Here is a 15,545-nt window from a genome sequence, read left to right as displayed (position 1 = left end):
AAGGTTCTGGTTAAAGTTTTACATACAAGTAACTGTCTCCAGAACTAATTCAGATATTTAATTGAAACTTCATATGCGTCTTTGGGGTTATATAACTAGGTGATAGCATTAAGTCCCGTAACTTTGACATGCATTTCGGCAAAATTATGCCCCCTTTTCGACTTAGAAAATCTTGGTTAAAGTTTTGCATTCAAGTATATATAACTATTATTTAAAGGCATATATAGCTTTGAAACTTTTTAGCTTGACTATTCAAATAATAGGTAGAGCTATTGGACTCACCAATGCGTCCGCGTCCGCATCGGCCTCCGCGTCCGTGTCACGATTTGATTAAGTTTTTGTTTGTACATGTAAGCTGGTATCTCAGTAACCACTTGTGGGAATGGATTGAAACTTCAAACACTTTTTCACTGTGATAAATTGACTTACACTGCACAGGTTCCATAACTCTATTTTGCTTTTTTTAAATTATGCCCCTTTTTTACTAAGAAACTTTTGGTTTGGATTGGAACTTCACACACTTGTACACTGTGATGACCTGACATGCTGTGCACAGGTTCCATAACTCTAGTTTGCATTTTTATAAAATTATGCCACTTTTTATACTTAGTAGTCTTTGGTTAGGTTTTTGTATGTAAGCTGGTATCTCAGTACCTACTAATGAGAATGCCTTGAAACTTCACACACTTGTCCACTGTCATGAGCTGATATGCATTGTACAGGTTCCATAACCCGGTCTTGCATTTTTAGCTCACCTGTCACAAAGTGACAAGGTGAGCTTTTGTGATCGCGCAGTGTCCGTCGTCCGTCGTCCGTCCGTCCGTGCGTCCCTAAACTTTTGCTTGTGACCACTCTAGAGGTCACATTTTTCATGGGATCTTTATGAAAATTGGTCAGAATGTTCATCTTGACGATATCTAGGTCAAGTTCGAAACTGGGTTACGTGCCATCAAAAACTAGGTCGGTAGGTCTAAAAATAAAAAAACCTTGTGACCTCTCTAGAGGCCATATATTTCACAAGATCTTCATGAAAATTGGTCAGAACGTTCACCTTAAAGATATCTAGTGCAGGTTCGAAACTGGGTCACGTGCCATCAAAAACTAGGTCAGTAGGTAAAATAATAGAAAAACCTTGTGACCTCTCTAAAAGCCAAAATTTTCATGGGATCTGTATGGAAATTGGTCTGAATGTTCATCTTAATGATATCTAGGTCAAGTTTGAAACTTGGTTACGTGCGATCAAAAACTAGGTCAGTAGGTCTAAAAATAGAAAAACCTTGTGACCTCTCTAGAGGCCATATATTTCATGAGATCTTCATGAAAATTGGTCAGAATGTTCATCTTGATGATATCTAGGTCAAGTTCGAAAGTGGGTCACATGCCATCAAAAACTAGGTCAGTAGGTCAAATAATAGAAAAACCTTTTGACCTCTCTAGAGGCCATATTTTTCATGGGATCTGTATGAAAGCTGGTCTGAATGTTCATCTTGGTGAAATCTAGATCAAGTTCGAAAGTGGGTCACGTGCGCCAAAAACTAGGTCAGTAGGTCCAATAATAGAAAAACCTTGTGACCTCTCTAAAGGCCATATTTTTAATGGGATCTATATGAAAGTTGGTCTGAATGTTCATCTTGATGATATCTAAGTCAAGTTCGAAACAGGGTCATGTGCGGTCAAAAACTAGGTCAGTAGGTCTAAAAATAGAAAAACCTTGTGACCTCTCTAGAGGCCATACTTGTGAATGGATCTCCATAAAAATTGGTCAGAATGTTCACTTTGATGATATCTAGGTCAAGTTTGAAACTGGGTCACGTGCCGGTCAAAAACTAGGTCAGTAGGTCTAAAATTATCAAAATCTCTTGACCTCTCTAGAGGCCATATTTTTCAATGGATCTTCATGAAAATTGGTCTGAATGTTCACCTTGATGATATCTAGGTCAGTTTCGAAACTGGGTCACGTGCAGTCAAAAACTAGGCTAGTAGGTATAAAAATAGAAAAACCTTGTGACCTCTCTAGAGGCCATATTTTTCATGAGATCTTCATGAAAATTAGTGAGAATGTTCACATTGATGATATCTAGATAAAGTTCAAAACAGGGTCACGTACCTTCGAAAACTAAGTCAATAGGTCAAATAATAGAAAAACCTTGTGACCTCTCTAGAGACCATATTTTTCAATGGATCTTCATGAAAATTGGTCAGAATTTTTATCTTGATAGTATCTAGGTCAAGTTTAAAACTGGGTCACATGAGCTCAAAAACTAGGTCACTATTTCAAATAATAGAAAAAACGACGTCATACTAAAAACTGGGTCATGTTGGAAGAGGTGAGCGATTAAGGACCATCATGGTCCTCTTGTTACAAAATTATGCCAGTTATTTGACTTAGATGTTCATTCAGTTGACAAGTTTGCTGTTGCTGCCCTCCGACAGCTCTTTTTCTTTCTTTTTTAGGTCAATTACCAATCTCACTGGGCCAAATCCCATAACTCTGACATGTATTTTGGCTAAATTATGCCCTCTTTTGGCCTTAGAAAATCCTGGTTAAAGTTTTGCATGCAAGTTACTGTCTCCAAAACTAATACAGATCCTGGATTGAAACTCTGTAGATATTTTTAACATTTAGAGTAATATGCCTACTGGGACACCAATTCGAATAGCCGAGCATTGGCTGTCATATGGACAGTTCTTGTTATATGAAAGGTAGGGGCGTGAAAGGTTTTGCACATTTCAGTGCCTCCCATATACAGTCTCAGCTAGCAGCGTCTGCTATTATTTTTCTTTAGATGTTTCCAAAGATCTTATAGATTTGATTGAAATATTAACAACAAACCAGAAAAGAACCAACCTAAATTGATGACGTTCATGTGGCTTTTTTTCTGTAAATACAAAGTAATTACAACACTGCTGAAAAGAGAGTTATTGTACGTTAGTTTTAAGGACTAATCGGTGAATTGTCACGAAAAAAATGGTTTCGATAAAGGTTTTATATACCGTACATCCTAAAAGTTAAATTGAACATGTTAAATATAACTGTGATAATTCTTATGAAATTGTACATGTATCTTAGAGCTTTTCAATTTTTAAAGACTAGGCTAGTTTCAGAACCAAACAATAACATTTTCAGAGAAATGTTACGCACTTATTTTAATGCCAAGTATCAAGCACTGTATAGCAGTTATATACAATTTTATAACAGGAAAGAGAAAGTTGTGAGACGATTCTCGTGGGAAACAAATGTGACTTACAAGAAGAAAGAGAAGTAAGCACATTGAGAGGCAATGAGGTACGTATTAAAACTACTAACATGCTTGCTAAGTACTGCCAATAGTAAAAAAAACCTCTTTGGTATTGATTATTTATCCTGTGAAGAAAACTCTACTATTTTCAAAGAAGTCCAGCGATATATTAAATTTACAGTACGCTTTGAAACTTCCAGTAATGTGGTTTATGTACACTTTAGGTTACACTTATTAACGCACTGTAACCGTTGGTTCTTGTTGGTTCATTTTTTCCGATTATCCATGCATTTTTATCATTATATGTTTTGTTTAGAACAGTTATTTTTTTAATTATTTAGCTTGCTTCTAATCTTGGGGTTAACTTCTTCGAAGTCAGTGCCAAAACAAACGCTAATGTACAGGAAGCATTTAATATGTTACTCAGAGGTGCAATAGCAAGGCGGTATGGAAAAAAGGTAAAAACTGTCACTTAAAATAATTCAAGATTCGTACATACAGCAGAAATACATCTGTCGATATTAAGAACGTATAAAATGATCATCCACTCCTTAATTATTGCCTTCTATTAGTTTATGAGATCAGTTAAAAAAGGATTTTGTAGTGTTTGTATTCTTTGTTTTTTTTTACTTTTATTAATGCAAAGAATGCCCATTTAGCCTAGTAGGGAGAGAGAGAGTCTCAGAGCAGATCTATAGATCGTGCTGCCGTCAGTTCGATCCTTGGGCAAGAAATATGTTAAATACTGTGCTACAAACCTCTTCCACTCAAAGAAACATACGATTGCAATTATAATTGTCAATTATTTGTCTTAACATGTATTTTAAATATATATATACGAGGGCGGGTCAATATATATCCAGCCTAGACCACTTCCGGTCTGAGTCAACTAGTTTATGCATACTTATATTTGAAGGAGTCTTTCCTGAGACTATTGTACGAAGGAATAAATTTAATATTTTGTGCAATTATAATATTTTACGTGGATATAATATTCACCTACCCACCATTTTTCGAAAATTTAAAAGGGAAAGGTCTCACTTAAATGTTGCATTCATATGTGTCAGCATCCTACCTATTTAAAAGTATGTGCTGGTGCATTGTACGTCTTCTAAAGCATAATTGGTATTGTCCCGAGGTCCAGCTCATGCACCTTTGGAAGTTGTATAAAATAAACATGTATGTGAGTGCCATAAGAGGTAAAAGAAATGAAAGTTATTTTTATGGCTCTTCAACACAATCTTTTGGCAATATACAGCAGGTATCTTCACAACTTTACATCATTTTGTTGGAAAGATAATTGCATCCAAGGTTAGACGGCGTAATCCCGAAAATGGCGAACATTGGATTTTCTTATTCCCCACATTGATTCAAACCTTAATAAAATACCCAATACTTAACAAAATATCATGGAATTCAGTACATTTAATATGTAAAAAAGGATATATTTCTATGTCTCGTTTTGTATATTGAAATTTTCTGTAATATTTTTATCCTGAAGCAGAATTTTTCGGCGAAAATGAGATTTTGGAGGGTGGGTGTATACAAGTGACCGTATTTCAAAGAAAACTGATTAATATTTATAAATTCTAGTAGGTCAAAGATCAAGGTCACAGTGACCCGGAACAGTAAAACAGTTTTCGGATGATAACTCAAGAGCGTTTGGGCCTAGGATCACGAATGTTGATAGAGAGATTGGTCTTGGCAAGCAAATGTCCCGTATTGGTTTTGATGTTAGTAGGTCAAAGGTCAAGGTCACAATGACCTGGAACTGTTAAACAGTTTCCAGATGATAACTCAAGAAAGCGAGGATCATGAAAGTTGATAGGGAGGTTGGTCATGGCCAGCAGATGACCCCCATTAATATCAAGGTCTGTAGGTCAAAGGTCAAAGTAACAGTGACCCGGAACAGTAAAACGGTTTCCGGATGATAACTCAAGAATGCTTAGGCCTAGGATCATGAAAGTTGATAGGGAGGTTGGTCATGATCAGCAAATGACCTCTATTGATTTTGAGATCAGTATGTCAAAGGTCAAGGTCACAGTGACCCGGAACAGTTAAACGATTTCCAAAATCATAAAAGTTGATAGAGAGGTTGATCATGACCAGCAGATAACACCGATTGATTATGAGGTCAGTAGGTCAGAGGTCACAGTTTCTCGGAACAGTCAAATGGTTTCAGGACGATAACTCAAGAACGCTTGGGCCTAAACGTCAAGTGCACAGTGACCAAATAATTTCTGTTCCTTGTGCAGTTACTGAATGCATCAAGTGGGGCATTTCATGTTCTACGAGCTCTTGCTTGCAATTCCACACGATGCTCTCTCCGACAAACTGTTCCATGCAAAGGCAGGATATGCAGAAAAAAAACGGGCTGCTGTAAACAAGCGTTTAGTCAGTTGCATGTGAAATCACTTTTAAGCTCGACTATTCGAAGAATAAATAGAGCTATCCTACTCACCTCGGCGTCGGCTCCAAAACTTGGTTAAGGTTTTGTACCAGTCCACATTTTTAGAAAACCTTTTGAGATAAAGCTTTGAAATTTTTAACACTTGTATTCCATCACCATGTCCAGTTTTAGGCAAAAGTACATAACTCCATCAAGGATTTTTGCTGAATTATGGCCCCTTTTAGCTTGCAAATGTTGGTTAAATTTTGTACCTGTTCATATTTTGTGTATACTGTTTGACAAATAATGGCTTTGAAACTTTTATCACTTGTATAATATAACAGTCTTTATCTGTAGGCAATAATACATAACTCTATCAACTATTTTAGCTGAATTATGGCCCTTTTTGGACTCGGAAATTGGTATATTTTTAGTACAAGTCCACGTTTTTCTCAAAACTATTGGACATAATATGGCTTTGAAACTTAGAACACTTTTTTATCAACATGATTTCCGAATGTAGGCAAAATACATAACTCTGTCAAGTATTTTGGCTGAATTATGGCCTTTTTGGAATTGGAAATTGATTCAGTTTTCGTACAAGTCCACGTTTTTTTCAAAACTATTTGACATGCGGCTTTGAAACTTTGAACACTTGTTTATCGTCATGATCTCCATCTGTAGGCAAATGTACATAACTCTATCAACTATTTTGGCTGAATTATGGCTCTTTATGGACTTGGAAATCAGTTAAATTTTTCATACCAGTCCATATTTTGCACAGCCTAATTGTCATATGGCTTTGAAACTTTGACCACTTGTTTACCATTAAAGTCTACATATGTAGGCAAGACAACATAACTAGAACAAGGACTTTAGCTCAGTTATGGCCTTTCCTTGACATAGAAATTAGTTTAGTTTCACATACCATTCCATATTTTGTCTCTAAACTGTTTGATGTATGGCTTTGAAACTTTGAACACTTTCTTAACATCACGATCACACATTGCCATAAAGTGCAAGACTTTATCTAAATCCACAAACACAGGTACATACAGGTCAAATATTTTTACTCCATACTTCCATAAATTCTTCGAGTAGTCGAGCGCCCTTTCAACAGACAGCTCTTGTTAGCTTACCTGAGCTTGAAGTGCTCAAGTGTGAGCTACTGTGGTCAATGATTGTCCGGGGTCGTCCGGTGTACGTTGTCCTTCAGCATTTTCTTTTAAACAACATCTTCTACTAAACCACTAGGCCAGTCGTGATGAAACTTCACAGTGATGTTCCTTGGATGGTCTCCTTTAACAACTGTTCAAAGAATTGAATTCGGGAATTCCGTACAGAAATCTGGTTGCCATGGCAACCGAATGGAAAAACTTTAAAAATATTCTTGCCGAAAACCACAGGTCCTAGGGCTTTGATATTTAGTGTGTAGCATCATCTAATGGTCCTGTACCAAATTTATTTAAATTATCCCCTAGGGTAAAAAAAATAGCCCCTCCCCGGGGTCACATAGTTTATATAGACTTATGCAATGAAAACCTTTGAAAGTCTTCCTGTCCAAAACGACAGGGCCTAGATCTTTAATATTTAGTATGTAGCATCATCTAATGATCCTCTACCAAGTTTGTTCAAATTATCTCCCTCGGGTCAAATATGGCTCCACCCTGGGAGTGGAGTCACATGGTTTATATAGACTTCTATAGGGGAAACTTTGAAAATCTTCTTGCACAAAACCACATAGCCTAGGGCTTTGATATTCGGTATGTAGCGTATTATAGTATTCCTTTACAAAGATTGTTCAAATTATCTCCCTGGGGTTAAAAGTGGCCCCGCCCCAGTGGGGGGTGCACATCGTTTAAATAGACTTGTACAGGGAAAAAACTTTTAAACAACTTGTCTTAAACCATAAGTTCCAAAGCTTAGATATTTAATATGTGGCATTGTTCAAATCATGACCCTGGGGTCAATATATGCCACGCCCGGGTGTCCCTTGTTTTGCATTGACTTATATAGGAAAAATCTTTAAAAATCTTCTTGTCCAGAACCAAAATAAGAAAAAAATCCAGAGGTCATTTTCTATCTAGTATGAATGTTTTTCTTTATGAATTCTAGGTCAAGTTTGAAACTAGGTCATCTTGGGTAAAATATGTCACTAGATAAAGTCATGAACTCATAGAAAAAACAGTATATTTACACTCTAGAACATCTTTTACTTAACCTATATGAAACCTGACCAGAATTTGGTATTGAATATTAGGTTATCCTGGGTAAAAACTAGGTCAGGTGAGCGATACAAGGTCTTCAATGGCCACCTGTTTTGTAGTTTAAATTTAGCTATTGGGCATTGCTAGCTATATAGTATTTAATAAATAAATCAGTTATTTCATGCCATAGCTACTTTTCCTGGCATTGGAACAACAAATACAAGTTTGGAAAGGAGTTTTGGCTGGCCCTCAAAATTCTTTGAAAAAATGCATACTGTCGCATTTAAATATAATTATGATATAATGAAAATTTTCTTTTAAATACTAGCCAAATATATGTCATCAGTTGTTAAATTCCACTTACGTAACACTCTAAATATTAGACGTAATTGCATGTAGCTTTAACCATACCTTACAATATTTATTTCTTTCAACATGTTATTATAGGATGCAGTTCCTGAAGAAATTTCACAAGATCCATATGCATTACTTCTATACGAAAAAGCTTTGTTAACAGGAAGAGAAAAAGATAAGTCAATTCGTGTTAACATTGTTGGAAACTTCAGACAAGGTAAAACGACACTAATGAGAAGGTTGTTGGAACAAAAGATCACCGGGATTAAGAGTACAGATGGAATAGTTGTAGAACATTACAAATGCAAGAGAACCCAAAATGGAAAATTTCTCTACAAGAAAGCAGACAACATTGATAAATCAAGCGTGGTACAGCGCTTAGTTTGTGTTGCTAGACGTAGTGAGGTAAAAGCTGAAGAACAGCCAAAACGGTCTTTGTCAGAAAGACCATTGGCAGAATCAGATTCTGTGCAAGACGAAACAAAAGTCGTTCACAAAGACCCATCGATTCGTGAAGAAACAGAAGATTTGCCAAAACATTTAAATGAAAAGACAAAGAGTGAAAATAAAAAAGAAATAAATGAAGAGGTTTTGAGCAAAAGATCGGTTTTATCTCCTGAACAAAAAATGGTGTTTATGAAAGATCTTAAGCAATTTCGGCTAAATCCTGATACGGAGGAGACTGTGTTTGATATTTGGGACTTTGGTGGGCAGTATATTTTCTATGCAACTCATACAATATTTCACAGCAAGAGGGCAATTTATCTGTTGGTGTTTGACTTGACTTTAGATCTGAACCAATGTATTTCTGATGAACAGTATCCAAATGAGTCAGAAAATAGAGACATGAAGTACTTTATACAGTTCTGGATGAGTTCAATCCACTCGTTTGTTGGGTCAGCAGATGGGTCTTTGCCAAAGGTTATTCTTGTTGGAACTCACAAAGATAAGCTCAGGGGAAAGAAACACGAAAAAGAAAGATATATCAAAAAGTACTTTGAAAACATAAGACAAATATTTGATGGAACGAATTTGTCTAACCATATTCATTCCGATGACTTCGCAGTTGACAATACTGATTCTAAAGATCCTTCACTAAATTCACTTCGTGAAACGATCATTAGCATTGGAGATGAACTGTCACAAACAAATGAAATACCACTGAAGTGGATTCAACTGGAAAAGTCACTGCTGGAAAGAAAACACCTCAAACTTATTTCAGTTGGGTTCGTCTTGGCGATCGATTCAGAAAACGAGTTTCCTTTAGGTGATATGGAACAGATCAAACTATTCCTGCGTTATCATCATGCCAAAGGTACACTTGTGTATTTTGATGAAGAACCAATATCAGAATATGTTGTGCTTGATCCTCAATATCTCATAGATGCATTCAAGTGCATAATCACAAGCGAAAGGTTTTGCACAAATGATCCTGAAATCCGTCCACTTTGGAAGATGTTACTGTCAGAGGGAAGACTTGAGAAACAGCTGATTGACCGCCAGTGGGGAAAACTTGAAAACGAGTTCGACATGTTTATGGAAAACAAAGAAATCCTTCTTTCATTCCTTGTGAAACATCACATTATATCAGAAGCTAAGGTTTTCGATGAAAACGCCGAACTATCGACAGGACTAGGTTGGTTTGTGGTCCCAAGTCTGTTGAGTGATCATTCATCGAAAACAGAAAAGATAGAATTTCTTAATGGAAAGAAATTGACAAATCTTCGCTATGTGTTATTTTTCAATTCCTCGCCAATAGTACCTACAGTCTACCATCGTTTAGTATCAGCTGCAATAGGAAAGTGGCCAGTAGCAAAAGCTGCTAAGAAAACATTACTATATACAGATATGTGTATAATCAGACTGAACATGGACCACGCTGGAATAATAGAAATTAGACATGACAGCATTGAGATGACAGTTGTTAGTCTATGTCACACAAAAGATGTTAACAGTGAACAAGCTGACAGTTTCCGACGATTTTTGGACTCTGTTACAGAACATGAATTTCAGAAGCTACGGAGTACAGAGGAGACCAACAACAGCCCATACGTAATTAACTTCCGATGCAATCATGACAGTCATGGTGCAAATGGAAGTGAAAACCTACTTTCCATGGATGATATGAGGAGAGGAAAGGTAGTTCCATGTCCAGACCTGATTACCCATGATATCGACATAGAAATGGCAAAGGAAGAGTGGTTTCAAGACAACAAAAAGATAACAGTTATTCCAGACTATCAGTTGACAGACAAATTACTCAGCAGCTTATCCCCATGTATTGGAAAAAATTGGCAGTTGCTAGGACTCGAACTTGGGCTGACGCAAGTTCAGATAGATCATATTATTGAAGACCATCCACATAGTACTGTCATGAGGATATATTTCATGCTCCGAAACTGGTGGAACGAAGATGAAAGTAATGCAGCGCTAAAGGTACTAGTTGAAACACTGCAACGATGTCCACATGTGCAGGTTGATTGGGACAAACTGAGAAACGTTTTAGATGAACTACATTGAAGGGTTCAAACGAGCTCTTTCATTGGTACAACATCAATAAACTGATCAAGTAGTACTGAAAAACGATAGAAATGAACTAAATTAAGGTGTTCAAATGAGCGCATTCCTTGGAACATCATTTTAGATAAACTAACCAGTTAGTGTTGATTGGGACAAACTGAGTTATGTTCTGTTCATTTCAGCAAGTGTTGATTGGAACAAACTGGGAAAGGTTTAGATGAACTACATTAAGAGTGTCAGAAGAGATGATTCATGGAACATCATTAAACATAAACTGATCTGTTAGTCTTGATTGGGATTTAAAAGCTTAAAACGAGCTCATTCCACGGACCATCGTTATAGATAAACTGATCAATTAGTGATGATTGGGACAAACTAATAAGTGTATTAAGATGTTCAAACCAGCTCATTCCATGGAACATCATTATAGATAAACTGATCAGTTAGTGTTGATTTGGGACAAACTGAGAAACGTTATAGATGAACTATATTAAGAGGTTCTAACGAGCTCATTCATTGGAACATCATTATAGATACACTGATAAGTTAGTTTTGATTGGGACAAACTGAGAAATGCATGAAGTTATTCAAACGAGCGCCCAATCACTTAAACAACATAAATACACTTGTCAATTAGTGTTGGTTTGGATAAATTCAATACAAGACATCATTCATAAACTGGAGTTATGTCTACAAGCGAGCATACATTAGGACAAACTTCGAAATAAGATTAGATTAAATTTCAATGATAAGAAAATTCTACTTGATTGCATAACTTAGATGCCTGCCTGTATGACAACCAAATTTTATTTGATTGATTGAAAAGTTGAAGATACCAGGGCTGTTTCAAAAATGGCACCTTTGGGTTTTTCCTTGAAGGAATATATAAAGTTTATATGTCTATGAGAGAAAACTAAATGTGAAAAATGGATTATTAAAGAAAATTTATCGTAATTCTGTTGACTTGGCTCAGTCCTACAATGACATTGGAGTGGACTTTAAGAACATACGTTTTACTTAAGTAATCTGGAAAAACATTTTGCCTAGCCTCAGTGTCATATCAGAATGGATTAATTATTTTATTACAAACATAATATAATACATGTATACTCAAACGCAAAAGAAAGTGTGCACTTTTTAAATTTGAATATTCTCAGTTCTAAAAGAGGTTTCCGTCTACAATTTGTAACATACTTTGCTCGGAGCAGGTACTATTGATCTTCTTTCAATGTTACAATAAAAACTGGGTGGAGTCAAGATAACTAGCGATAGTGGACTTTTGCATGATTGACACGTGGTGCCCATAGGAAATGTACATGTCTACAAAAATGTGTTTTGTCAGTTTTCTTATATCTTTGGTGAAAGGGAAAACACATTAGATTTCAAATCTGTGCTGTAATAGAATGCCACGACTTAGTGAAACTCAACTCAACTCAACGAATTGAAGCATTAACAACGCTTCTACGGGATGACAACGTTATTTACGTCAGCAGAACGTTTCGGTGCCAAAGTAATGTAATTCTTTTGCGCCAGCAATTTCAGCAAACTGGTCGAGTTGCTGTATGCCATAGATCCAGCAGACCTCGGGTGACAACCGCTACTCAAGAATGGAATAAAATTCTACTGTTACGTTAGGCCTAAGCGTTGCCATATCAATGCTTGAATAAATAGCAGAGAAAGTCACACACGATATTTAAACAAAAAAATGTTTGAGGAACGGGCAGCTTAAAAATTGTTGAAAAACGGCGTTAAACCCAAAACAAACAAACAAATTATCTGACAAGGTGAGATTTACACCTTCCGTTTTGATCCCTGTTTGCTTTGAATAGCCAAAAAAAACATAAATGTCAAAAGTTTGAAAATAATCGAAATACATCAAATTGGCCATAAACTGCACTAAATTTTGGTAGCAAACATGACATACTTTCAGACATAATAATCTACTTCGGACAACATAATATACTTCAGTTGACGAAAACCTGAGTGCACACTTTCTTTTGCGTTTGAGTATACAATTAATTTTGTCATTTTTGTGCCCGGTGACACTTACATTTGCCTTTGTTCGTACGCCTGTCCCTTCTGATGTCCGTCCATCTGTATATGTGTTATCTCACAAAGTATTTGACGTAGAGTCATTAAACATTACAGGATTATAATTCAGCGTATGGAGTTGGGTACCTTGGGTTTTGTTTGGGAAGAGAACTATCATTCATATAAAGCGTGCATTGTTTTCTCATCATATGCTAGATAATGTGTCCAAAGAACATTGTTGCCCCCTCTTCCTGTCACTTAACGATGAAAATGTTACTTTTTACTTTTTAAAAATGCAAGAATTAATAAAACGCAATATAAAAGAAACTGAGAGTAAAACAATATTTTTGCGTGTTGTGGAAGGGTTAAATTCAGAATAAAATCCAAAGTGCACAACTTCATATGCTGAACAACATTCCTATATTTCCATGACACCAGGTCAAATACCTCTTGAGATTCTTGCGACACAAACTTTTATACCTTTTATGCACGTTTTAGTTGCGTTCAAATGGCGGCATTCCTAAAACGTAATAAAATAACTTCCGCTCGATACTTCTACTCACTTAAAAATGTTTTGATGACCTTGCACACATGTTTAACATACTGAGGCACAGCACGCACGTCTGCTGAAGGTCTAGGTCGCTCGTATGTATTAAATGTCAGTCAAGCTGTCTTTATCCTTTTAAAATCTTTAAAGCCTGGCACATTTTGAGTACTTGGAAACATGTTCCCAATAATTACACGATGTTGATTCAATGTCTTAAAGTGAAGGTCATGTATGTATAAGAGTTCAGCTTAATTAAGAAAGCGCAGTTCTATGGATCGTTTGGTCGTGAGTTCGAGCTTCGGGAGAGGTATTTGTTCTTCATGGCGATTATCTTATAAGATATTTGCCTTAGATTATTTGTTCTCTAACTCTAATTCACGTGTAGAAGTTAGTTTGCAGTTACTTGAGGGAAACGGGTTAGTACAGGTTCAGAATCAAGGAACCCTGTTTTGCTTAACTGTCCGCCGTGATATAATTGAAATATTCGTGAGATTTTCTAAGAACTACTTTGAAAAATTCAGATTTTCTCACTACAATAGTCACGCTTCCAAATCCAAATTTAAAAATAGAAACATATACCCTTACAGATGTTGAAAGTTTTTTTCACGCTCCTCTAAATGGGAAACAAGATTCCGCGGTGGTGCTCAATAATTATTACCCAGCAAAAAATGACTAAATACAAATGTTTAATATATTTTATTTAATTAAAGATTGGCACAAAATTGTCATGACTGGATTAAGATTACTAGTAAATATATAGCTTAATAAATGCAGTTGAGTAAAAACTTGAATTGAAATTATTCAATATGAATCGACGTTGTTTCTTGCCCCGTCCACGATCGCAAGAGTTTTATGATATTAAAAACGCTGAAACACAACTTTGTCCCGACACCGGCGACAAATGTTTAAAACAGCATCTGGTTGTAAACCCAAATGTTTCAGCTCTCTCCAGTCACGACGATGGGTGATATCCTGCAAATATAAAACAAACACGAGAAAAACGGGCAGGGTTGGGAGGGAAGTTTTTAAACTAAAATTTTTGTTTAAAGTATCAATGACTCTACCTCGTTCAGTGGACTCAGAATCGAAAAGACTGGAATCTGGCGAGACGGGCGTTTATATACCTGACCCAGAATTCCCTGGTCACGTGAAGGTATGGTGTACAAGGGGAGTCATTTTTGCCGAGTAAAGAGTTTAACCTTAATTCGGTTAAACTGAATATTACCCAGCAAAAAATGACTAAATACAAATGTTTAATATATTTTATTTAATTAAAAATTGGCACAAAATTGTCATGACTGGATTAAGATTACTAGTAAATATATAGCTTAATAAATGCAGTTGAGTAAAAACTTGAATTGAAATTATTCAATATGAATCGACGTTGTTTCTTGCGCCGTCCACGATCGCAAGAGTTTTATGATATTAAAAACGCCAAAAAAGGTGAGAGAGAGTGAACGAACGAACCTTCCGCCAAAAGCGGAATATCATAAAACGCCTTCAAAAAGTCATGACAATTTTATGCAACATACGTAAATAAAAACTATACTACTGATTGAAAGTTATCGAAAAATAATAAAAAAAAATAAAAATAAAATAAAATAAATAAATAAAAATAACAACCACAACGACAACAACTTAAAAGAAGTTTGGATATTTCCAGTTTCCGGTTAAAAACATTGTAGTCCACGTTAATGTAGCCTTTTTATTAATCAGTAAACAATTATAAATTCCGTGGACAGGGTTAAGCCGTATCATGTCTCATCTGTGTTGGGAAAATTTGTTCACTATTCAGTTGGAACATATAAACACCACCCGAGATAGCGTCAGCCATATGTCATATCCCAGGAAAAAAAATGGCTATCGTCTGATGAAAAATATACAAAATCTTGATTCATATCGGGAAATTTCATATAAGCCCCGTTTTTTATGAAGTAAGTTCCCAGAAAACTATTAACTTTTGCTCGCATTTTGTTTGCTGCAGCATAGTGTGGAATATAACGCAAAGACTTCTCGGTAGAATCTTAGACCAAACAAACCATCCCTAACCACTGAAATAGCATATCTTTAATCATCCATGTTAATTTTGGCGTTGTAATTTTTGGACCTAAGGTCATTTCCCTCACGGTGAATAATCAAAACTTCTAATGTCGGAATAAAAGACGGTATCATATAAGCAACAAATATCCATCGCTTTGACGCTTAACGAAATTATCTAGACCCATATTTGGTTTGCAGCGCAAAGGGGGGGGGGGCAA

At 36.0% G+C, this 15,545-nt stretch overlaps 1 protein-coding gene across 2 annotated transcripts in view; it reads left to right on the top strand.

The window, feature by feature from the left end:
- Positions 1-14,072, top strand: part of LOC123533991 (uncharacterized) — a 35,197-nt gene extending 21,125 nt beyond the window's left edge. For both annotated transcript variants that reach the window (XM_053519712.1, XM_053519713.1), the window contains 3 exons: positions 3,200-3,286; positions 3,581-3,697; positions 8,283-14,072. In XM_053519712.1, the coding sequence (XP_053375687.1) occupies positions 3,200-3,286; positions 3,581-3,697; positions 8,283-10,709 (2,631 nt within the window). In that variant the 3' untranslated portion in view covers positions 10,710-14,072. The remainder of the gene's footprint in view (positions 1-3,199; positions 3,287-3,580; positions 3,698-8,282) is intronic.
- The last annotated feature ends 1,473 nt before the right edge of the window (positions 14,073-15,545 follow it).

The sequence above is a fragment of the Mercenaria mercenaria genome, chromosome 12, assembly GCF_021730395.1.
Source record: "Mercenaria mercenaria strain notata chromosome 12, MADL_Memer_1, whole genome shotgun sequence".
NCBI classification, from domain to species: domain Eukaryota; kingdom Metazoa; phylum Mollusca; class Bivalvia; order Venerida; family Veneridae; genus Mercenaria; species Mercenaria mercenaria.
This window is presented reverse-complemented; position numbering and strand designations above follow the sequence as displayed.